At 40.1% G+C, this 25,505-nt stretch overlaps 3 protein-coding genes across 5 annotated transcripts; 2 read left to right on the plus strand and 1 right to left on the minus strand.

The window, feature by feature from the left end:
• The first annotated feature begins 98 nt into the window (after positions 1-98).
• LOC135635629 (putative RING-H2 finger protein ATL69) lies at positions 99-845 on the plus strand. Its single transcript, XM_065146845.1, has one exon. The coding sequence runs from the start codon at positions 205-207 to the stop codon at positions 745-747; it is 543 nt and encodes a 180-aa protein (XP_065002917.1). The 5' UTR covers positions 99-204; the 3' UTR covers positions 748-845.
• Positions 846-1,307: 462 nt separating this feature from the next.
• LOC103980452 (protein DGS1, mitochondrial) lies at positions 1,308-21,940 on the minus strand. Of its 3 annotated transcripts, XM_018824394.2 has the most exons (15): positions 21,670-21,934; positions 21,479-21,573; positions 16,035-16,149; positions 15,697-15,900; positions 15,385-15,531; positions 15,102-15,266; positions 11,895-12,089; positions 8,756-8,856; positions 8,351-8,440; positions 5,049-5,121; positions 4,942-4,970; positions 4,717-4,840; positions 2,660-2,770; positions 1,663-1,763; positions 1,308-1,562 (listed from the first exon to the last, which is right to left on the minus strand). In XM_018824394.2, exons 3-15 carry the CDS (start codon positions 16,116-16,118, stop codon positions 1,442-1,444), a joined length of 1,545 nt encoding a protein of 514 aa, XP_018679939.1. In that variant the 5' UTR covers positions 16,119-16,149; positions 21,479-21,573; positions 21,670-21,934; the 3' UTR covers positions 1,308-1,441. The 3 variants fall into 3 exon arrangements, with proteins under 3 accessions (XP_018679939.1, XP_009395157.1, XP_009395156.2); XM_009396882.3 differs by having other exon boundaries at positions 21,479-21,940; XM_009396881.3 differs by lacking the exons at positions 21,479-21,573; positions 21,670-21,934 and adding an exon at positions 20,364-20,643.
• Positions 21,941-23,213: 1,273 nt separating this feature from the next.
• Positions 23,214-25,172, plus strand: LOC135637362 (WAT1-related protein At5g07050-like). The gene is made up of 7 exons (XM_065150071.1): positions 23,214-23,573; positions 23,656-23,718; positions 23,809-23,925; positions 24,024-24,273; positions 24,350-24,508; positions 24,597-24,748; positions 24,824-25,172. Exons 1-7 carry the CDS (start codon positions 23,380-23,382, stop codon positions 25,035-25,037), a joined length of 1,149 nt encoding a protein of 382 aa, XP_065006143.1. The 5' UTR covers positions 23,214-23,379; the 3' UTR covers positions 25,038-25,172.
• Positions 25,173-25,505: the final 333 nt, after the last annotated feature.

Raw genomic sequence — 25,505 nt, forward strand, 5'->3', positions numbered from 1 at the left:
TGATCTGATTCCTCGCCCATCCCTGTAACCTAATCACCTACACATCTCACTTCCCGTGCAAAATTCCATGCTAAATACTCTCTCTCTCTCTCTCTCTGCATTCAAAATAGCGTTGGCGAAGTCCCATGCACTCATTTATTGCACCACGTAGCCTTAAATGAATTCTCCCGTGGAATCCCCTCTCTCTCTCTCTCTCATGCTCCTATGTCGCCCGACTCCATCTCTGCACCTCTGGCCGAAGCGCCGCCGTCAGCCGCAGCGGTTGGCCTCGGATACGGCATCGCCATAGCGGTTGGCATTCTCGTCCTCGTCTCCACCATCATGCTGGCCTCCTACGTCTGCGTCCGCGTCAAGGGCGGCGCCCACCGCCCGTTCCCCGCCCCGTCCCTCCCGGTTCGGCCTGCCGCCTCTGCCCCAGGCGACGCCGCCGCCGTTGTGGTGGTGACGACCTTAGGACTAGACGGCCCCGCCATCGAGGCTTTCTACCCCAAGTTCGTCTGCGGCCAGGGCGGGGCGTCGGCGCCGGCGGGGCCGTGCCCGATTTGCCTGGCAGAGTACGAGGCCGGGGAGGCCCTGCGGCGGGCGCCGGACTGCGGGCATTGCTTCCACGCGGGCTGCGTCGACGAGTGGCTCAGGGTGAGCGCGACATGCCCGCTATGCCGCAGCTCGCCGGTGCCGTCTGCGGCGGCGACGCCGGTGGCGACCCCGCTGTCGGAGTTGATCCCTCTGGCGGCGCACGCCCGGTGATGAGATCTCATGTGGTGGCGTGGCAGAGAAGGGGGAGGAAGCGGTGAAGGTTGTTGGAGAGTTATTAATGATTTTTTCCACTCTCATTGGTTGTTTTTTATGTAGAGTCGACATGTTGACCAAAGGAGAGCTCGTTGCTTTGGCTCTTTCATCACCTCACCTCACCTCAGCCTCGATTAGGTCCTGATCATTCAAACGTGAGATCGATCGTATGTCAGGTTTGACTGGTGAAGTATTATTAAACGACACACGAAGGTATACTACTTCAATTTTTACACACCAACGTACCAGTGGGCTACGCAGGTCAAATTTGTCTGACTATCGTAACAGAGTCAAAATTTGGTACACCCCCTCCTCCCTCGTAATTGCCCCCTATCCAACCAAAGTTAGATGAAAGGTGCCGACGTTAATACTACTATTGTTAGAACCTAATATTTCCAGATGTAAGATCCATCATGCCATTGATCAATGAGAAACACACACACACACACACACACACGTAATAATGACTCAAAAAAATGACACCTGAATGTGTAAAACAAACAGAAAAAACACAAAAGTGACAATGTAAATTAAAGATTACATATGCAAAGTAACAATATATAATTTTGTAAGTCATAGTGTGGATGAAAACATAATCCCTGCCAAGCTATTTAATAATAGAGTCTGAAAGGTGAAAATTTGAAATCGTTGATCACTGCCGCTTTGAAGAAGGAAGCAAGCAATCATACATCCGCCCCATTCTTGAAGTAACAGTAAGCTTGTATATGGTTTTCAAATCCGGCTTAGCTAAGTCCACAATATCCTGTCGCAGGCTGCAAAGGGGAAAAACAAAAAAGAAAAAAGAAAAGATCGTTTGCACTAATTAATACCATCAACATATGCAATAAGAAATTTGAAGAAAACACCACTAACCTTATCCACTCGCCGGTTTCCTTTGCATGACTTTCCACTGCCTTGTACAGGTGATCAAGACTACACAACACCAATCCATACAAGCATCGAGCATCATCCTCCTAGTTAATTAAAAGTTGTGGGGTATTAAATACGTGATCCATGTTTCTTTGGTTAATATAAAGTTACCAAGTGGAATGACTAGAATTTTAACAGTGCAACAACCGACAGTTTTTCTATGTTTCATACACAACGGGTGAAACATTCATTCTCTGACAAAGAATATGTGCAACTTCTAGTGGAATAGTGAAAAAAATCATCTAATAGTCATGTTTTAGCAAAACAAAACCACAGTTCATCTTTTAGAGATAAAAAAATGATTTTTGGCCAAAAGCATCTTCTGAAGATTAGCTCTTGTAACAAGGAGCCATAATTTTCATGTATCTTTTGAGCTGCATTTAGAATATGTATATATCCTTGACTTTGGCATACCCTGGCAAATGTTTATTAAAACCACTATTACTTCAAATTTTTAATCAAAATTTCCATCCTTCACTTATAAGACTCACCAAAGCATCACAAAAACACATACTGCCAGTTAACAAAGCCAGCTTGCAACTATGCTAGTATCAAGGATCTGATTCTGAAAGTTTTTCAGTTTTGGCATAATTTATTGGAAGACTATAGAAACTTGGGGCCAGTAGGTTTAGACATGATGTGGGCTCATCCGGCCCACTCACAAACAGAAATCTGGTATCAGGACAATAATGATGAACAGCTGCAAACAGCATCAAGTTTGAGGAGCTTATATTCTCCAAATACTTAAAACCAGTTGATAGGTACTAAAAGAGGGTAACAGGTATCAGGTCTCGACCTAACAAGCAACAACAATCTCAAACCAAATAAACTGAATTACACAAAAGACGAAAGCATTAAAAAACACTTGTATATCTTAACGGAAAGTGAACTTCAAAATTTTCACCAATATAAATAATTTGCAAAATATGTTCAATTGTACCTTCCCTTCATCCATGCAAGTCTGGAACTGCACCAGTCTTTTCTCAACTTCAACAACAAGAAGCCGCCTTTTCCTGCGAGCAACTCTCCCTCTGCCTTCTGCACCTTTATCCTGGTATTATCTACAGTAATTAGAATTCAAGTAGGCTACCAACAACTTTAGCAATGCAATTCACTATTAGGTTAGCTTTATAAGAAAGATTAAATAAAAATGCACATTGGAAACAAGAAAAAATTATCAAATGAGCATGCACAAAAATTATCTGATTGGCCAGTCAAGGAAAGCAACTTCTGAAGCCAACAAGCTAAAGGGAACAAAGACACACTGATTGATACAAAGGAGCATTAAGTGTCTCTCCATCCTGCATCAAATACCTAACCACATCATGACCCGCTCTTATTGCCCCACCTTTTGCTAAAAGCTGTTTTCCATTGAATCTCCAATCAACCAAACTTAAGTGTGACCTCTTTAAATCAATCTCTCCAAAAATAGTAGTGCCCTATGTTTCTGAATAGATGAAACAATATAAGCAGATACCTGCATCAAGGCTTTCATGTTGGCATGGCTCAAACATTTCCCTTTTTTATATTGCAGTAGAACCAAAATAAGCCAAAGAATTTGCCAGATGCATTGACTCCTCATTTTAGATGCATGGAGAAGATCTCCAAATCTGCGCTAAGAATTACTATATGCTATTTTAGATTCTGTTTAAATATTGCAATGAAATCCATGTTACTGTTGGAAGAGATTGTTTCATCATGATTTTCAAGGACCAAGCAGTTATAGTTTTCAATTAACTGTAGACACACTAGACAATGGAGAACTTAGTTCCAACCTATTGAAAAAAAAAAATTAGAATATATTTTGAATACACCACATTTTTAGTACTTCTATTTGATAGCTATAGAGGTTGTTTTTAGGCTTTTCTGAGAAGCTGAGGCTCATAAAGCTAGCACTTTGAAGCCTTGTTATGCCTTGTCATGCCATGTGTACCATGACTTGGAAAATTACCATCCAGATCCTTAGTTCTAAATAAAATAGACAAAATATATAACAACTGTTCTCTAGTTTTTTCTTCGTCCTCTCAAAATCATGCCCTAGCTTTTCAGATTTGGCTTGAGAACAGATATCAACTGAAAAAGAATCAAAGAGCCAGTCCTGAATAATCTAATTAGGAATTTAGGATATTATTTTTTTATTGTAACAATTTTGTAGCACACATCCAAGCCATTCCATCTTCCATTTAATATCACATGCCACAAAAGACCAAGAGGTTGAAAGAGAATATTTGAAAATTTGAATTTCATAATTCGGTCCCGGATCATCAATACAAAGGTCCAGCAACTACTGTAAAAATAGATTTTGACTGCCCTAGTTTGCATATCTTGCCACTCATCTCTCAAAGTCCATTTCTACAAAAGAGACTTCCAGTTTGCTTTTTCCTTCATTAGCAAAAGCGTTCATTTTTCTTTTCTTTTTCTTATTGCTTTTGTATTTTTTGCTTAGCTCCACCATGGTTTATGATTACTGAGAATCTTTGAAACACAGCATCCTGACCAACCAACTAAATGAGAGAGTTGAGGTCAATTGAAGAAAGAACCTTCAATCATCACCTTCAAGCGTTCATTAGAGCTTTGATACATATTTGTTTTAGACTTCTTTTCCAAATGTGCAATCTAATCAGCTGCTCCAACTTCATCACTTACAGCTCTACTATTCATCGATGATTAACAACAACCATGTCTCAGCAGTTTTTACTTTAAAAGCACATATTAATCTTAACACAAGGTAGTTTCTAGAAAGTTGAAACTTTAGGCTAGGTGCCTATCTTTATAGCACGTTCCTATCTGAAATGTCAAGGTTCCCTCAAAAACACAGCCAATATCATATTTAAACAGAATGAAAGAACCAACTGAAAATATTGAAAAAATACCCAAAAGATAATGTCATAGATGTGCAAGAATTTCACAAATTATAACAAAGTTTTCATCATAATTCAACTAAAATATAAGAACTTTGCAAACCATAATAAAGATCTAACAATTATATGTGCCTACCTGAATAACCCATGCCCGTACCAACACAAGCAGAAGAAGAGAAAGAAAAAAGGCTGGTAGAGCAGCTAGAATAGCAAAATTTATTTCATTTGCCTTAAGAATCTGATTCAGCTCAAGCATTGCTCTGTATATAAAAAAAAATTCTTTAGTGCAGTCAGAAGACTCAGAACAACATATAATAATATATTTTTATTGAAACATCCAGATGAAAATGATTCAACTTACGTCTCAAGATCCAGCTTCAGCTTTTGAATCTGTAATTCCACAGAGTTAATATGCAATAGCATCAAGATCAGTCATAACATCTATTTTAAGATAAGGGAGAAAAGAACCTGAATAAGCATTGCTCGAGCAAGCTCTCCACTCAAGAGATTTTGAAGCGGGTGCATCACCTCTTTCTCATATCTGCAGTAACACATCTACTAGTTATCTGGATGTATATAGAGGAAACTATTAACAACTTAAAAAAGGGAATAATCTCAGTTCAAGCCTGCAATAATTAAATGAGCACAAGTGTGAAAAAGTACCATTTCCTATGGAAAATAAAAGAAAGCCCTCTTCGGAAATAATCAATTATTAGTTTCCTGAAAAGGTGATGCAAAAAAATTTACTTCTTTTTAACGAAGGTATACAATTGTTACAATCATAGAATAGTTCTAGTTAATACAAACAAATCATCAGACAACTAAATTATAATGTTCTTATGGTTTCAAGCAAGGTCTTCAATTTCGAATAATACTGTCCATACCGGATGGTATTATATATATATATATAGGCGATATCGCAGATTTTTTTTACTTTTATATATAAATATATATATAAGTTTATATATATATATATATATATATGTGTGACGTCGCCTCACGTCGGGAGAAGAGAGGTGACGCCGTCGAAAATTATATATATATATCAATGGTATACCGAGCGGTATACAATACCGTATCGTACCGAACGAATGTCAAAACTCTGGTACGGTACGGTATGATATTTCAATCCTTGGTTTCAAGTACCAATCAGTATGATGCATACCATCCAGTATTTACCGGTCCATGCTTGGACCGGTATTGAACCATATGTTCCGGTAAAGATCAGCATTTAAAATCTTAATATTTTATGTGGTTTATAATTAGGTGGCATGGATCATTATGTCACCACATTGATCTAGTAGATTACCAAAACTAGTATCAGACCGAGATTTATAACCTTGAATGGTACACTAACATATCAATTATCAAGAAGCATCTTTCTGACAATTCAACAAGTCGAAGTAATTAACTTATACAGGTATTAATGGATGTGAAAAAAATCATAATAATTGTGAATTTAAGCAAAGATTGTTGTGACGACCTGTACCGCTTGGTACAGACGATATGTATCGGTTCAATAAGATATTGGTACACAGATCGCCCTCTAGTGGGCAATATTGTCACATGACCCCTTATTGGGTGATACGGGGTCTATACCCGGTGGTAACGGTCGAAATCAGACCATTACGAATCAAAGGCCAAGATTACCCTATTTCAAACGGTCAAATTGACCGTTTGAGGCTTAGAAAATGGTTTTTAAACCCTTTCCTCCCTCTTTCAACTCATTTCACTTTCTCAATCAACTCTCTTAAATTCTTTTTCACTCATATCTCTCCCTCATTCTTACATTTTCACTCTCCTAAACTCAACAAGACTATGATTTGTAGATTGGATCAAATCTAGGAGGTTAATTTGCGAGGCTTAAGAGGAAGTTCACTCTAATCAAAGGGTATATATTCTCTTTCTAGATTTTTATTGATTTATGAGATGATTAAGCCTATTCTGTGTGATTAATGACTCAATGTCCAATATGTTGTTTGATATGCTTTTGATGGTAGAATAGTGTTAATTAGGAAATAATTAAGGTATTTAATGTTACGATTAGTGAGTTTAATATTGATTTTTTTTTTTAAATTACACTTAATAGATCAAATATTTATATTTCAAGCATATTAAGGCGATTTATATGTTTGTAATGGTATAATAGGTTTAATTAGGTTTTAATTAAGTTTTTTTTAATACTATGATTAGTGGTTTTAATGATGATTTAATCAAAATTTAATCAATATGGGGTCAATTCAAAGTCTTTAATACCTATTAGAGTGTTTGACATGTTTATAACGGTAAAAGAGGACTAATGAGAGATTAATTAACTATGATGATATTGAAAATTATTGGGTCAATTAAATGTCTTTAATGTCTATTAGAGTGCTTGGCATATTTATAGTGATAAAAGAGAAATAATTAGTGAGTAATTAACTATGTTAATGATGTGATTTATTTATCTATTGATGATTTCATCGTAATTTAACCTATATTGGATCAAAATTACATATTTAATACTTTTTAGGATGTTTGACATATTTATAGTGATAAAATAAAGCTAATTAGAGTTTAATTAAGTTTTTTATTACTGTAATTAGTATATTCAATGATATTGAGTTAATTCTACGTATTTAATGTCAAATAGGTTGATTGACATATTTATAGTGACAAAATAGGGTTCATTACGACATTACGTGTAATTGCACTTTATTATTTTAAATTAGGACTAATCGCAACTAGCTTATTTGATTTAATTTTTCTAGGAACATAGCACCAAAGGAACAGGCACATGAGAACGCTCGGGATCATGCCTGAAAGATGGACAGGAACCATCATCATTGACAATACATTTATTGTGACTACATCAGCAAGGGTGGAGGAATCATCTAGGTCAAGATGCATTTGGCCAGTGGGTATCTGATGTTGCAAAATGCAAGAAGGTTCCTTGACGGAGGTCCGTAAATCATTTCAAAACCAGTTATAATAGACAATAGAAGATACAATAAAAAAAGCAGGCAAGAGCGGAGGAAGAATACTATAGGGCTACGTAAGAATCAATGTATGATGACAATGAGGGTCGCGACGATAAAATCAACTTGGATATCAAAGCTGGTATTCGTGCATCACTAGAGCATCGGTATATCTACAATGAAGCAATGAGGCATCGATGACCTGACTCACGATGAGAGCATAGCGGTAGCGGTGGCGGAGGGAGTAGATTTGCGTCATAAGGAATCCAAAGGTCGATCAACATGAGGCAGCCAACTACCCCTCCTTAGTTAAGTCGAATTGGTAGCATGAGGTAGGATGGAATCCATGGTTTTATAAGAGGACTTGATAGGAGGTCCGCACCAGATATTATTGATATTGATCCGCAAGCCTATCCTTTATATACAGCGAAACAGATACGGATTGACGATGCATATACAAAAGAAAAGAAGCGGGATATTGGGAAGGCAATTGCAAAATGATTCCAAATTAAAAAGCATCAACCACAAAAGCAATTGGATACATTGTGAAAAAATGGTAGAAGGGAACGATCATTGTGAGATTCCATCATATTATGTAAAGATCAATAGTTCAGAAAAAGAAAGTAACAGAAGCATGTGTAAATAAACAAAATACGTAACATTATTTCTGTCCTTGAAGGCTGAAGCAAACATATTTGCACATGCACGAGAAAGTCAATGTAGAAAATGGTCATCACTTGTCAACAGAGAGTGGGTGCAGAGTAAATACTGTATAAAACAGCTTTAGGTATGTTTAAGAATTGTAATTTTTACCTGGCCATGACCATTTCCAGCATTTCCTGATCTGGAATATTCTCTGGTAGCTTTCGACCTTTTGTTTGCTCACAGAAAGCCAACAACATCCTAGAAATTCACCAAAAGTCACTAAGAGTCCAGCAGCCAATAAGGTGAGCATCAACCAAGAATAGCAATTTTGGTTCCATTGTCAAACCAGCTGAAAAAATGAAATAAAGAGAAGATCCCACACAACGCAGATTCTAATGGTTGTCCATGTAATTATATTGAAAATTCACTGGAAATTTACCTTTTCCACCAAAACACTAACAATTGGAAGGGGAACAAAGGCCACACAAAATCAGAAAGTTGATTAAATTGCTGACTTGTGGTATCAGACTATCAGTTATATACATAGATCACAAAGAAATAGTAGAACTTAACCTGTGTAAAGAATCGGCAGTCAACTGCACCTCTTCTATTTCCATCACGCCTTTATGTCTCCTCCTAAATGTTTCAAAAAGTTCATCTCTGATGGAAATAAGCTGAAAATTGCAGACTGAAAATCAGATAAAAATCATAATTAACTTGATTTAGCATAAACAGTCTATGCATTCAATCTGTGCAATAGTATACAGCATCAACTAAAAAAACAGAAGGTAAGAACTGAGAAGTTTCCATGAGTCATAAACTTAACTATCACCATTACATTTGATAAGAACTCTTTAAGCAAGACATAAAAAGCTTCAGCTCATTAAACCAATACTCCAAAATCTAGGCCTGAAAGCTACAACAAAGATTTTTTCATAGGGCATGGTTCCTGCTTGAAACATGCTGTCTCCACCCATGAAGCATAAGCCCATAGGTCTGCAAGCCATGAAGCATAAGCCCACAGGTCATACTTACAGAATCACTTAAAAATGCAAGAGACATTATATGGTTTCCTTTTTTTTCTTTTGAGGCAAAAGTAGCACCACTGCAGTCTTATTCATTAAGTACAGTAAAAAGGATGAGAAAAGAGAGAAAGTGAGGGAGAGAAAGAAAGGTGAGGAACAAAATAAAAGTAACTAAATATGTGTTGAATCTTCAATCCCAAAAAACATCAAAGTCCACTGCCTAAAAGTCACCAAGGCAACCTTGAAGATTCTATTGTTCCTCTCGTTCCACATGGTTCAACAGAGGAAAACAAGCCCATCTTCAAACTCCTCCATTTAGCTAGGAATAACTCTTATGCCATGAAAACCAAGTTTGTCAAACCTGGATATTGCTGAGGGAAATCAAAGCTTAAATTAATAAAGGAAGCCTTTTCGGCAGCTTATGTTGTGAGCCAATTTAGATTGCTTGTGCTTGTTAAAATTAATTGGAAGACTTGCAAGTTTAGAACAACAAAGAGCGACCTCCTTTCTTCAGCCAAAAATGGGTCAACATGCAGTATGCAAAATGATAATTTGAAGAACAGGCCATTAATTAAACCAAGTTCGTTCAGTAAATGAAGTGATCTAGTAAGAACATCTACTGCCAAGATGAATAGCATTGGATAGAGGGAGGAAGTTACCCTGTCACAGGCCTCATTTGGGTGATAAATAACAAGTAACAGAGTCATCGATGGAGATCATTGGTGATTGACAAAGAACTTTGATCCAACTACATCACCAGCAGCTAAACCCTTAAGCTTTAAACATGTTAAACATGAAGTCCCAAAAAACCTTATCACGTGTGTGCTAAATTTCTAGTTTAAAAATAAGTAGGAGAGTCAACCAAGGAATTTAATTTTGGGTGCCGGACAGTCCAAGACTATACCAGTATGGATCCAGCCCATAGCCAAACGAATACCAATCCAACCCATGCTGAGTACCAACACAAGGTACACCAATGTGTACCAGAGGAGACAGAAAAGAAGAGGAGGAGAAGAGGAGACAAGGCAGGAGGAGAGGAGAGAAAGGAGGAGAACCAAGAGGCAAGCTAGCGAGTAGCATCAAGAAGTTGAGGCGTCAATATTTGAGAAGTCAAATAGACCGCATGCAAAGCCCTAACTGCTGGCAATCCACATCCATATTCATGCCCAGATTGACAAATGCTAATTGATATGAATCAGTCCGAACAAAATTGTGTTCCTTGCTGTCAATAAATTTAGTCCATTTGTGTTCATCGTTAGATTTGTATCAATTTAGGTTTATATGTAAAAGTATTCAATTTAACGCAAATATTTAATTTTTTTTTTCTTTTTCAAATGGATCACATCATGCCATTCTCAGATTAATTGGGATCATGACATACTACTTTAGGTTTCCTAAAAAATGTTATCCCTTATCAATGTCAACTCTGGGTCATGTTATCTTGTCCTGTTTAAAATTGATATTCTTCTATCAAATGGCACATGAAGAAATCAGTGATGCTGCTTCACTTGAAGAATGATAATCAGACCAGGTGGATAAGGAGATTAGTCTGGCGAACATAATGAAAAGAATCTTTGTGAAGATCGTCAAGATTCAGTTCAATAATCTAATAGGTTAAGTGAAGTCCATTAGAGGCACTTCCATATTGGGCATTAGTGATGACTTGATTAGTATCTTAGTAGAATTTGATTTAGCATTGAAATTTTTAAAGACTGGCAAAATCCTCCATTACTTGGTCCTAGAGATCTTGTAATGATATCAAAAAATCATTTTGACTCAGGGCCTTTTCTCAGCCTAAAGATCACTTAAAATAGGAAAAAAGAAGAGATGGCAAAAGAAACCAAGATGATAAAACAGAAACTATAATAACTTCTGCAAGTGAGCTGTCATGATAACAAAAGAAGGCTTAACCAAAATTACTTGGAGGAATTCATATAGGCCCCACATCTCCAATCAAATAGACAAGAAGCTAAGATCATGGTTAAGGACAGCTGAACATCTTGGCTCTGCTTGTCACATACCATGAATAGTTTAACAGCCTCATCATGTAACCTCTAAAACTGAGGGAACCGAGGTGAAATGACAACACCACTGGATCTTGGACCAATAACTCCCTTTATTATAAATGGTGAAGAAAGGGTTTCTACGGTTGTCAAAGCTCAAGGGTAGGAGGATCCTTACCGGCAGTGATCCTTCATTCCACTAGTAGATGTTTGCTTCTTTTCACATGGAACTTCTAAAAATGTGTTAATGGACTAGTGGGAACAGTTGGAGATCTTGCTTCTTCAAGCTCTTCCATTGGAATTCCTCCTAAGGTGAAGGAGAATTGATCTTGTCAAAACAACCAGTTGATCTAACAGCGTACTAGTGTAGAGGAAAAGAAACTTGAAAAGGTATTAAGGCAGAGATATTCTTGATAGCTACAGTAAAGTTGAGGCACATCATAACATGTCTCATCTTAATTAGATGAGAACCTTGGAGTTAAGCTAAGGCCATTATTGGTCAGCTTTGGTCCACTGACTTGAGCTATTGCAGCAATGGTTAGTTCAAATTCCAAAGAGCATGGTTGAAGATAGGATTGTTTTCGTATTCACACTCAAGAAAGCACCAAGTTTGACTCAACCAGATCATGTTGGCTAGCACTGAGAAGTAAAAACAGTATTAAATAAAAAATTTATGCAGCATACTGGTTGTTCAACATGATCCTTCAGAAATCCAGTTGCAGATTCCTTTGCTTCACAGATCCAATTGTCTATGTCAGAGCTTCCCGTCAAACTACTATGCCGCAAGAGCCACACTGAACATAGTGACAGGCCAACTGCACCGCAGGTGTAATGTAACCAATATAATGTCAATCTCTTTGGTTTTTGACATGTGGAAAGCTGACAAGCACAAATTCAAAAAACAATTGTTACACATGACAACATAATGAAAATAGTAAGAATGATGGAACAAAAAATTATAACCCAAAAATGAATACTTCTCTGAAAGACATCTACCATATTATATGCTCATCTACCATCATTGTTTTCCCAGCACCAACTTCTGTGGTAGAAGTGTGGAAGTATTATTAGGATATTGTATTTTGTATGTGGCTGAAGTCAAATGTACTTTCTGATTCATTCACTGTTTAGTATATTTAAAACAATAATTTTAAACAAGTTTCGCCAAATAGGCCAATTTCATTCTGATCCAGGATCTGAAGTGGCCATTCTCAAACCTGAGTTAGCTCAATGGACACTGATCAAAATCAGAAAGTCTAGGTCAGGAATTGCTGATTTGGGCCTGTTACAACTGATATAATACTGTTGCAAGAAGTAAAAGAGACTTAAAGAAGTGGTGATGCTAGTAATAGCAGTCACACCTCCATCGGAGGCAGCCAACTATGCCGAAGGAAAGAAAGCAGAAACAAGAGAAAAGGTCTGACCTTTTTCTCCACTGCTCCGCCACTGCTTGCCTGTGCCTCTTACTGGATGCATATGTGTGTGCATATATATGTGTGTGAGTGTATATATAGAGAGATAGAGAGGGAGAAAAAGAGCGATCATGGGACTATGGTTTACTTTGCTTTGAGGGGTTTTCTGTAATTTTGTTTTGTACTACGATGTCAGCATGTTTTTGAAAATTATAGATATTATAGATGTTACATCTAAATATTTTTTCAGTCAATCTATCCCAAATTCTTCACCAATCTATCTAATCCAATAAACCATGGTTGATGAAGAAAAATGACACTTTAGAGATTGTTGGTCTCCACATATCTTTAGTTGAGAAATATGGTTGTTAGACCAATCAGAGACAATAGATAACTGACTAGTGACTGACGATGGTTGGTAATTGTCTGACAAAACATTAACCTGCCTTACCACCAAAAGACCATGAGATTGATAAAGTCAGCCATTAATCATCTGAAATTTATAAGTTTGTCTGATGGCCAGTAATATGGATCCCAAACAAATAAATACTCGATGAGCTCTAGCTTCCTATGGATTGACAATTATTGATCTCAATTATTGGTTTATTGTCAGTTATGATCACTGGTTATTGGTAAATTAGACAACTAATAGAATGTTAGTTATTGAATGTCACCCACCTAACATCATTTTGTTGACTGATTGTCAAACATTACAAGATCATAAAATTTTTTTCATCTTTTAACAATAATGTATCATCAACCACAAGATGTTTGACAGTCGATCATTGTCGTTCCTGAGCCAGCCATTCACTAGTTATCATAACCAACAAATGATATTCAATCATCGGCTATCCAGTGATCTCCAATAGCTGGATACCTAAAATCAAGGTTTACAATACCATCCACTATGGTAGAGTATGGGCATCATTTACCAGTCCAACAGCCTATCGATATGTGAACCATGGTAAATCAAATGATACACTCGGTTCAAGACCTTTACCACTTGCTACACCCTATACATGACTTGTACTAAAGTCTGACACTAGGCCATTTCTTTTTTGATGTTTTTTCAACTTTTTTATAGAATTTTGACAGTCAGGCATGATACTAGGCAGCAGTTTTTTTTTTCAACTTCTCAGTACACCGGTAGAGAACCACTCCAAGCTCTGACCGTTACACTAATGGTATACAAAATTGCGAACCTTACTCAAAAGTCAAAAGTCAAAAGTCAAAACTACAAGTCAGTTTTGTAACCACAGCCCACAGTCATTTGGCTAACCTCCATAACATCAGCTCACCATAGTTCAAGGTCATTGAGGATATTATTTATAAAGGCGTGTCAATTTGGGCACAAGGGACTTTTGGATTGAGTTGAAATGAACCAAATGTACCTTTAATATGAACCACACTATCATCGTTAATCAGCAAAACACCCTAAAGAAACAATTTCTGATATAGGTCATATAATAAAAGGAATTTTTAAAGCACATTGGAAATGGCAAATGATAGATAACATGAAGTCCATAACAATCAGCAGGTGGAATTCACAAGCATTTGAAATATTCATGTTTGGCATCATATTTGTAGATAGGACAATGGTGAGTTACTATCTTTTCTTTAAAATATTTCAAAAAAATGGCAAGGTATGTGGAGATCTATATTTTTCAACCACATGCCCCAACCCCCCCACCCAAAAAAAAAAAGAATAAAATTATTTCTTTTTTTTTCTTCTTAAGGAAGAATAGGGAGATCTATATCTTTTGAGGTTTGGTACATTTGCTCCATTCATCTATCAGTAGGAGGTGGCGGTAGCACTCCCCAGCAACATGGACTAATTGGATTCCAAAATCATAGTGCTCTTGGATATTCAAGATGTTTGCACCTAGGTGCACAGAGAAGCCCAAATAAAGGATCCTTATTTCCATGATTTTGTGTGCAAAGCAAGTGCACCATCACAACTTGATAGTAACTTCTTTTGCTATTTGTCAATGGGATGGATAAAGCATAACCACCCATTAAGATGACCCCATTTCTGGATTACACCTTAGATTGACATCACAAAAATGATTTCTACAGCTATTTTGAATCTTCAAGTTCTAGATTCTTGCCTAACCAGACAATTAAAAGTAATTCATAATAGCTTTCTTGGGGTCAAACTGTTCATCAATTAACCAATTCACAAAAGCAGACATAAAAAAGCTCTCACTCAAAGACTCAGTTAATATTCTCTTCTCCTTTTTGACAAAATATGATCAATTGAATGTATGAAATTTCTTAAATTCCGCCCTCCTAATACATTAAATAAAGTGAAGCAAATGATATCATTATCATCATCCATAATTGCATATTACAAAAAGACAAAGTGCAAACAGACCAAAAAATTAAAAGAAAATTGACAGCATTTACCAAGATCAACGATATCTGCCCAGAAACAAAACTAAACCATGAGTCCTTATTAAGAGTCTAAGAGTCTACTTACAATGAAAGATAAATATGATTCTAATCTCTGGATATTCTGATAAATCAGATCTGTAGTATCCCTTATATTAGTCTCCGTCCACTGAGATATTTCAAGGTCCACCTCAGGTATTTTCTCGAAGTGAAGTATATATGAGCCGTTCTGATCCACAGAGGACTTGTCACTCTTCCATAATCACATAAAGCATGAAGAGAAAAGAAAGCAACATAAGTCTTATGTATACTAATTTCCTATTTTATGTTTAAAGATTTAAATTAAAAAATTTCTATTTTATTAGACTGACATTATGAACTACAAGCAGTTCATGTGCTTGGGAAATGGAAGCTTCTAGTTTTACGAAAAGGCTATTTATGGACAGCAGCACAAAAGGCAGTGACTTGTCAGCATCTTCAATCAACGTTCCACCATACTTGTTAACTTCCAAATAAACCTACAAGAATAGGTAAACATGTAGAATTAATAACACCTAGAGTAAAAGACATTAGGAAAATTCACAACAAAATCTTATCATCACTTCAATCATCTAGTCTAGAAGTAGAAAGATACGCAATAGATAATACAACAATAATAAAACAAATATATGATGCAGGGAAACCTGTGCAAGAAAATCGGCGAGGCAGCGCCTTAGAATGGTCAAACTAGCAATTTTGTGAGATATTGTATTGGAAGCAGCATGAGATAGATGCTGAAATGGAGCGCCACCGGGGCCAAGTCTGCTTATCATTTCATAAGCACCATCAATAAAGGCCAATGGTCCTCTTTCAAAGATCATGAAATAAATCTTCCGAGCATTTGTTCCCTAAGGACAACAGACATAGCATTTTCATTAACAAAAAAAAAGAGTGAATGTCTCGTGTTTACTGCTGAATAACTCTTCCTCAAACATATATAGCAAGTAACACTGAGACAATAAATAAATTAACACAACAACACCTCAGCTCGAGATTGCCAAAAGTGCAAACTTTTCTGAACATTATGCAAATTGCATAATACATATTCCATAATGTCTTCTAACATAATGGACGCTCTTGATGCTCTGGCTGCAATTCTGCAATATGGAGTTTCAAACTGGTTAGCCAACTAATAGTTTGTTACTGTTTCTTATGAAAATGTGACTACAGCAGAGTATTAATTCGAATAGAACATCAGAAAATTAATGCAACATAGCAGGCAAGATAGTAAACCGGGCTTTAAACTAATCTACCATGATTATTTCAAAGATTATTTTCGTTTTGGCATGTTGTTTCTAGATTATTGAGAAGTAAGGGTAAAATCATGGTTTCTGAAATCCACCGACCCTCAACCAGGTTGGTATTACCAGCCGGCTCTCTAAATGTCTGAACAAATTGATTGGACCAGAAGGAGGACCAATGTCGAGAATTCCGATCAGATCCTATCGCTTCTAAATAGATGATACCACAGAGTCAAAGAAGTGCGAACAAACAAAGCATAGAGAATAATAGTAGTTGTGGAAATATTAACAGTCAAAATGGTTTGACCAAAGGAAGAAATGATATAACACATTGTTAGGATCCCTTTCTTTTTTGAGCTTTTGAATAATATTTATTGAGTTTGTTTAGTTCACTTAAAGTCGAATAGAGGTTTATTCAATATTTATTTATTATTAAGAGGCCAAGTCCTAGTGGACTCCGGGTAAGGGATGTAATTGTTTCTTTTCGACAAGCAATGAAATATTATTCAGTCTTTTGACAAACCCTAGGAGGCTGATCCCCTCGAAGTGATCAAGGAGGTCAATCCCCTCGAAGTGATATCCCCTTTTCTCCTCTTGTTTCAATGATAAAACCCTAGGGTCTTATCATTTAGTATCAGAGCAGCGATCCTCGACGTTCTCGTTGCAATTTCTTACAACACTTCGCCGCAATTATCATCATCTAAAAAAAAAAAAGTGAGAAGAGTGAGAAAGGGTCGTCGCAGCCACATTCACGAGCGAGGCTTCGCCCCTGCTTTCGGCCAGTGACCACTGTCGCCGCTGCTCTCCGGCCAGCGACCACCACCGCCACTGTTTCCCAGCCAGCACCCCTCTCTCTCTCTCTCTCTCTCTCTCTCTCTCAACTGTCGTCCAGCCGCTCACACCCCAACCCACTCGAGTGAGAAAGGGGCGCCTCATCCCACCTTCCACCGTAGTCATCCTTAGCCGAGCCTTCGCCAAAGATAACGCTGCTAGCGTCCCGTCCCGCCGCAGCCCCGCGACCGCTTCCCGACCAGAGTCCACCGCCACCCGCCTCCCCTTGGGTCGCAGCCGCTCGAACATCCCTCTTCGCGGCAACCAAAACAGGGCAACCATGACCGTCGCAGCCGTGCACACCCATCTGCTTCCCGACCAGCGGACCCCCCCCCCCCCCTGCCCCCTCCTCATCGCTCCTAGCCTTGGCGACCACCACTTCCTCTCCTCCATCGGCATTGACAACAGAGCATCCTCTGTTGCTATAGCCGCTAGACCCTCCGCTGCCTGTCGACCTTTATCAACGCCACCGCAGCCACCCGGCCTTCAACCCGCATGCAGCCTCCCAGCCCTCCTCAACCAGCAACCTCCCCTCGTTGTGCCGCAGCCTCGACGACCACCACTTCCTCTCCTCCACCAGCATCGACAACAGAGCATCCTCTACTGCCGCAGTCGCCGGACCCTTCGCTGCCTCTCAACCTTTGTCAACGTTGCAACAACCGCCCAACCTTCAACTTCCCAGCCCTCAGCCAACAACCTCCCCTCCTCGTTGCACCGCAGTCGCCCTCCAACCACGCACACCCATCCTGCTTCCCGACCAGCGGACCACCACCGACGCTACTCCCCAACCACGCCACCACTGCTGTCTCTTAACCTCGGCAGCAACCTCCCCTCCTCGCGGCGATCGAAACAGGGCAACTCTGCATCTTCTGCCGTAGTAGCCGGTCACCACAGTTTCCTCCCCTTCGCTATTGCTTCCCGACCAGCGACCACCGCCGCCGCTGCTCCCAGCCAGCGACTACCCCCCTCGTTCCGCTGCAGCCGCCCTCTAGCAACACACGCAGCGATCGCAGCACTACCCTCGACGTCCGCTTCCTCGATAGCTTCGCATCGACAGTGATGATGCCCTTGACTAGACATCAGAAATAAGAACTGGGGATTACAGATTTGCAATCTTACGCAATGACTACCGATAACTCAGTGAAAGCACAAATTGAAGCATTGGAAACTAGAATTGAGAATCGGCTACAAGAAACCCTTCACGATTTCAAAAAGAGCTTATTGGAGCACTTTAGCATGTTTCAACAAGATGGGAGCTCAAGTTTTACGTTGAACAGATCTGAAGATACAGGAAAAGGGCCCCAAGTTTATGACACAAGTTACCTACGCATTAAGGTAGAATTTTCAAGATGGGAAGATGGGGATCTAACCAGTTGGATCTCTAGGGCAGAAATTTTTTTTCGCTTTCACAGAACCCCAAAAGAATCCAAGGTAGAAATAACCTCAATCCAGCTAGATAGAGATGCAATCCAGTAGTATGATTGGTATGAAACTTACCACGGAGTTCCCTCGTGGAAGCAGTTTAAGAGAGGGTTTTTTGTTCGCTTTGGATCATCTGAATATGAGAATGTTGATAGACAGCTTGTCAAAATTCGTCAAATTTCTACAATATTAGAATATCAGAGCAGGTTTAAACGATTGTCAAATCAAGCCAGAGATTGGTCTGAACAACAACTGGTGGGTACATTCATCGGACTTAATCCAGATATCCGGTGTGAAGTTAAGGCTCGTCAACCCCGCACTATGATCGCTGCGATATCATTTGCACGTTTACGATGAGGAAAAAATCAACAGGGAAAATCGTCGAAACAGAAGTGACAACAAACAGATGATCAACAAGCCACCCGCCTCATCTCTTCCCAGCCGAAACCCTAACACCCAAAGGCTAACCCGAGAAGAACTCAAGGAAAGATCAGCGAAGGGTCTATGCTGGCACTGTGACGAAAAGTGGGGTAGGGAGCACAGATGTAAACAAGGGCAACTTCTGATGATTGAATCAATTGGGGAGAAACCAGAAGCTAACAATGTGGACTCCGATCATGAAGGTATGGATTCTGGTGACGATGTTGGACCTATCATACATACAGTGCATGCATTAGCCGGCTACTCTAACCCGTAAACTATGAAAGTTGGAGGAACTTTGGAACATCAGCATGTTATAGTTTTGATTGATACTAATAGCACTAACAATTTTATGGATAGTACGACTGCTAACCGATTGGCCTACCACATTGAAGACTGTAACAAATTTGAAGTAAAAGTCGTCGATGGATGGATTTTAACTTGTGCAAGCAAGTGCTCAAAGATTAAACTTACTTTGCAGGGCCAAGAGTTGCTTGTGGACTTCTTTTTAGTTTTTACTACCCTTAGAAGACTTCGAAATGGTGCTTGGAATTGAATGACTATCAACCTTGGGTGATGTTTCGTGGAATTTTTCTAAACTAATCATAAAGTTTTTTATTAATGGAAAACAAGTGATCCTAATGGGAAGACGTGGAAGTAAGGTCACAACTATCACTAGCCATCGGATGGAGAGGGTTTTTCAAAAGACTGCAACACCGAAAGGTCGACCTATTGCTTACACTATCAAGAAGTGGAAACCGTACTTACTTGATCAACGGGTTGTGATGCGCCGCAGATATCCTGTAACTGAAGTGCTCAAAGAGAAACTCCCCGAGTTTGATTTTACTCAGCCTTAAGGACAAGACTGATTTGAAGGGGGAGGAATTGTTAGAATCTTTTTATTTTCTGAACTTTTGAATAATATTTATTAAGTCTGTTTAGTTCAATTAGAGTCGGATAGAAGTTATTAAGAGTCCAAGTCCTGGTGGACTCTGGTGGACTCTGGGTAGAACTCTATAAATATGGATGGATATAACTGTTTCTTTTCGACAAGCAATGAAATATTATTCGATCTTTTGACAAGCCCTAGGAGGTCGATCCCCTCGAAGTGATAATGTCGATCCCCTCGAAGTAATCATCCCTTTTTCTCTCCAACCCTAGGCTCTTATCACACATCAAAGATGTTAGAGAGGAAGCATGGAAGAAAACAAGGGTTTAAGTCCTCTAAAGGACCATGACCAACTGATTGGATGGCAAGGATGATCTGGCTATAAAAATTCCGTGTTCTGCAGTCCACCTCATCTTCCCTTGCTCACCAGAAGAAAGAGACACACGAGCAAGAGGGTACAGCATATCCTGTTTCTTGAATGCGGGAAAGAAGAAGGGGAAGAACTCACGAAGAAGACATGGTGGCGTTGGAATGCAGCGGAAGCGGAAGACCGGACCTCCGTCTGCAATGGCGGTGAGCCGGGGTGCCACGCCGGAAGATGTGGGACATCTTGGCGAGGAGAGACGAGTTGAGAGAGGGCAGACGGTCCCGCAACGTCCTCCAGATCCGGCTGGTGTAGCAAGCGACGAGGGACCTCGAGCCAATGGCATCGGAGACAGTGGAAGGGCCGGACGAAGGACTCTCGACCGGCGACGACGCCATGGCTAAAGGTTCCTCGCTGACGAACGAGTTCGAGGCTCAAGCGAGGCATAAATCGGCGAGTCGCCACTACATAGTAATTTGGACCGGGCCGGACCGGGCATGGAGACACGGCCCAATGAGACGGCTTGTGAGCCGAAACAGACCCATGTTATTTATTTATTTTATTTTATTTATTTACTTTATTTTTATTTAATATTATAACTATGTTTTACCGTGACAAAATAAAACAGTAAATAATAATAATAATAATAATAATAATAATAATAATAAAGACGTGGTGAATTCAATCGAAAGGCTTTTGTCCTTTAGCCAATCTTAATTCATGATCTTCAAGTCAAAGTTCCTTTCTTATAGGAATAGGTGAATTCTTTTCTAGAAAAAAAAAAGAGTATTATTTACAATCCTCCACTCTAGGAAATCAAAACATCTAATTCCAGGAAAATCCATTCATTCCAATAATGTTTAGCCTCATTAATTCTAGTGGCTTCCCTCGCATAGTTAGTCTGTCAGTTACCTTCTCTTTACACATAGGATATGGATAGGTGAATTCTTATGAATTCATTCTACAAAAAAATCAGACATGTTAATTTTTCATCATCTTGGCTCGAGCAAAAATGAAAGGAATGAAATTTATTTTTCATATAAATCCCCACGTATATCATACTGAATGACTCCATGTAAGAAAACATTTATAACTGTTCATTGTAAATAATTCAGTTCTTAGGCTTCTAAATTTGATCCTAATTTTATATTTGAATTACGTCACAACATGTTTTGTACTCCGACTTAAATTATTAGAGTGATAATAGATAATGTGAAATAAATACAAGAAAAAGAGGGTTTTGGGCGTGGAGAGAGAACCTTCGATCGGTGTGTGTTAGGCATTCTGCACGCAGCCACCATAAGAATTCGATTCCTTGTCCATGCGACTCTCGTGGGACTACCGCATTCCGCAGCTGCAAAGGCATTTTAACAAACACAAGGTAGACACAGAACAAGTAACCTGACACAACAAAAGACCCCTTTCCTAATCTTCTCGCATGCTCACGAACCTGAAGGCTTCATTCTCTCCCCCTTCCTTCCACATGCTAAACCTTAGTCATCCACCACTAGTCGCCCAGCAAGAAAGGAGAGCCCAACTCCACTACCACCTGGTTGGCCACAAGTTGTCCATGCTTTTTTGCTGTAACGGGTTAAGAAATTGAGTCCACTGCAATCCAAGCCTCAGAACATACTCAACACCTGCAGTGATTTAAGCTCCATGATCTTCGACAGCAGAATGTGCAGTAGCTGCATGATCTTTGGGCTGCTGCCATTGATGCTGACCTTCACTACAAGAGTTATCTTCTGCTGCAATCTATGTCGCCACTGGACATACGTGATGAAGAGAGCTCGAAACGCACGCTTCACCCCAGGCATGAACCGAACCAGGTCTGGGTCCAGAACCGCCAGTCCAGATCCGGTTCGTTCCTTTTTTTTATGTTTTAATTTTTAATTAGAAATAATATAAATCAGCAAATAATTAATAATTTTCTTTCAAATTTTTGATAATATTTTCACACACGTAATACCATAAAAAATTTGATCAATCCATAATATATATATATATATATAATAATTTGTTCAGTTCTACGTAATTAAAATTAGAACCGAACAGTCCAGACTTATTATTGTTTGGTTTCGATTCCGATCCGATTTGATTGACGGTCAAATTTTGATTTTGAGTAGTTGAATCAGATCCAAATCGTCCAAATCCCGATTCCAGGTTAATGAAGCTACAGAAAGAAAGGTTGCTGTATACTATGAATCTGTCATCAGTGTTGTCGAAGACTCCGAGATTTGAAGATACCAACCAGTATGAGAACGTTTTTGCAGGTCCCACGAGGATCTGCAACTTGGTGTTTTGGATGTGATCATGTGCCAAACAATGGGGAGCATGACAAGCCCAGCTTCCTCAAAGCTGTTAGGTTTGTGCTGTGTCGGTCACTTTTTGAGCTGCAGAGCATCTACTTCCTGTCATATTTTAATATGCTCTCGTTTCCTGGTCGTATCTTTTTTATTTGGATGACAAAGATTTAAAAGAATTATAAAAGGATTACAGAATAATTATAAGAATTATATTTTAGAAGAGAAATCGGGAGTAGTGTGACCTAATCCAAAATATTTATCAGTGTTATCAATATATATATATATATATATATATATATATATATATCAATGTCACCATGCACAGTGGATTCTCCTCGACCCATCGAGGGGTCATGGCGTGCGTTGCACGTGCGAAGGTGATCGGCAACGCCTGCGGAAACGCACAGATTGACGAGTTTTTATGATGTATGTGCAGTACACCCCAAAGGTTCGTGTACATGCGCCGAGAACGGCGAACCTTATACGCGGCAAACTTCGGCCGTCGATTCTTACCATCCAACGGTCCTGATGCAAGGACCAGCGCGCCGCGTCCGAAAGCGACCCACGCCATTATTTCGTGGCCACGATACTAGCGCGCCATGCATCAGCACGCACCATCCCGAACCCGTGCCACATATGGGGCGGATGCCCGCAGTAGCCCCCATCCACTTCGGACATATGGATTTTCCACGGCGCCCCACCGTGGCGAAGGGGCACCGCACTCTACCCGCGAGCAGTATAAATCGGAGCCTGCCGCTAGTCGCTTCTTCTCAGGTGAACGAAGAGTGATCGATCCCTCATCTTCTCTCTTTTCCCTCTGCTCAGCTCCTGGTAGCTCTTGGCTCTTCTTCCTCATGGGTGGCTACAGCGAGTACCTGCGGAGGGCGAAGCCATACATCGCCATGATCTCTCTCCAGTTCGGCTATGCCGGCATGAACATCATCACCAAGGTGTCGCTCACCAACGGGATGAGCCATTACGTGCTCGTCGTCTACCGCCACGCCTTCGCCACTCTCTCCATCTTCCCCTTCGCGCTTTTCCTAGAGCGGTACGCTTCTGTTGGGCTCATCTCTTGCGACGCTATGATAATGGAGTCTGTGCTTACAGTCGCGTGTTCGTTGCTGCTACAGGAAGGTGCGGCCCGCGATGACGAAGTGGGTGTTCTTGCAGATATTTGTGTTGGGACTTCTCGGGTGAGTTCTCGTATAGTCTCTGCACGCAGTACTCCTATCTATGTATGTACACAAACAGAGCTCATTCCTCGATGCTTGATGCTATTACAGGCCTGTGATCGACCAGAACTTCTACTACGTTGGACTCAAGTTGACCTCTCCTACCTTCTCGTGCGCCATGAGCAACATCTTGCCGGCCATGACCTTCGTGATGGCCGTGTTATGCAGGTTGGTCATCAGCTGATCTTTCTGCTGCGTGGTAATTTGTGTTTCGCTGTGCAAGCTAATGAACTGGTTGTTCTGGTGATGTGGGATTCGGATGTTAGGATGGAGAAGGTGGATCTGAAGAAGGTGATATACCAGGCGAAGGTGGCCGGAACGTTGGTGACTGTGGCTGGGGCGATGTTGATGACACTGTACAAAGGTCCCTTATTGGAGATGGTTTGGACAAAGCATGTTCATCCTCATGCATCCAACTCTCCAGCCGCCACTGAATCGAGCAGCAGGGACTGGTTTCTCGGCTCCATCTTCCTCATCCTGGCCACCTTAGCTTGGGCTTCTCTGTTCGTCCTTCAGGTAGCCAAGTCTGTAGCATACATGAACTTTCCTTCGTTCCAGAGTACTGACTGTTTGATCTCTGCAACTCTCGCAGGCAGTAACACTGAGGCGGTACTCTGCTCAGCTGTCTCTCACGACGTGGATATGCTTCGTGGGGACATTGCAAGCCATAGCCGTCACTTTGGTCATGGAGCACAAGCCTTCTGCTTGGACCATAGGCTTTGATATGAACCTCCTTGCTGCTGCCTACGCTGTGAATACTCTTTTCATGATCTCTGACTACCCTGCACCTGTGATCGTTATATGATGGAAGGTATGCTGATCTAAGCTACCATATGCAGGGAATTGTCACATCTAGCGTCGCTTACTATGTTCAAGGGCTGGTGATAGCGAAAAGAGGGCCAGTCTTTGCATCGGCCTTCAGTCCTCTGATGATGATCATAGTTGCCATCATGGGCTCTTTCATCCTGAACGAGAAGATCTATCTCGGAGGGTGAGTTTCCATGTACCCCTGGGGATCCCAAAACCTCCAATTCTTATCCCTCTGTTTCTTCGATGTGGTTTGCAGTGTTCTTGGTGCGATCCTCATTATTATCGGGCTCTACTCGGTTCTCTGGGGGAAGTACAAGGAGAACAAGGAGAAGAAAGAGAGGGAGGCCATGTCTTTGCCCGTCGCATTAAAGGAGAGTGAAGGATGTCAGCATACCAACTCTGGCGAAGAAATAAATGGAGATGCTAAGAGCTCCACCGCAGTCAATGCAGGGGACACACCAGAAGCCTAATCATAGACCCTACCATTTCGTGCTAATAAGAGAGAGAGAGAGAGAGATGATCAAGGAAGTCAACCTTGTTTTTCTTCCACTTTTTTCCTTTTTCGGTATGCGTGGGCTACATGTAAGCACTGCGGGATCGGAGATATAATGACATTGAGAGCGTCGAACACCCTCTCTTTCGGCACATGTCACTCTCTCTCCTCTTCGTCGGTTTATTCAATCATCGAGAAAGGCTTTGCATGCTATCACAATGTCACCGTTGTTCTACTTTCACCACTGTGTATGACCAGGAAACCCTAACCCAAACATTCTTTCCGGTGTGGTGAATGCCTCTTGTCTTCGAACTTCATGTCCTCCTTGAACGACATGATGCTTGTAGTCTTAATCTCCACAGATAATACAAGTTTCGTTGCAGACATTCATCGGTCATCTGATGCTTGGGATTAGAATATATATAGAGCTCAGAGAGTATGTGAT

The sequence above is a fragment of the Musa acuminata genome, chromosome BXJ3-4, assembly GCF_036884655.1.
Source record: "Musa acuminata AAA Group cultivar baxijiao chromosome BXJ3-4, Cavendish_Baxijiao_AAA, whole genome shotgun sequence".
NCBI lineage: Eukaryota > Viridiplantae > Streptophyta > Magnoliopsida > Zingiberales > Musaceae > Musa > Musa acuminata.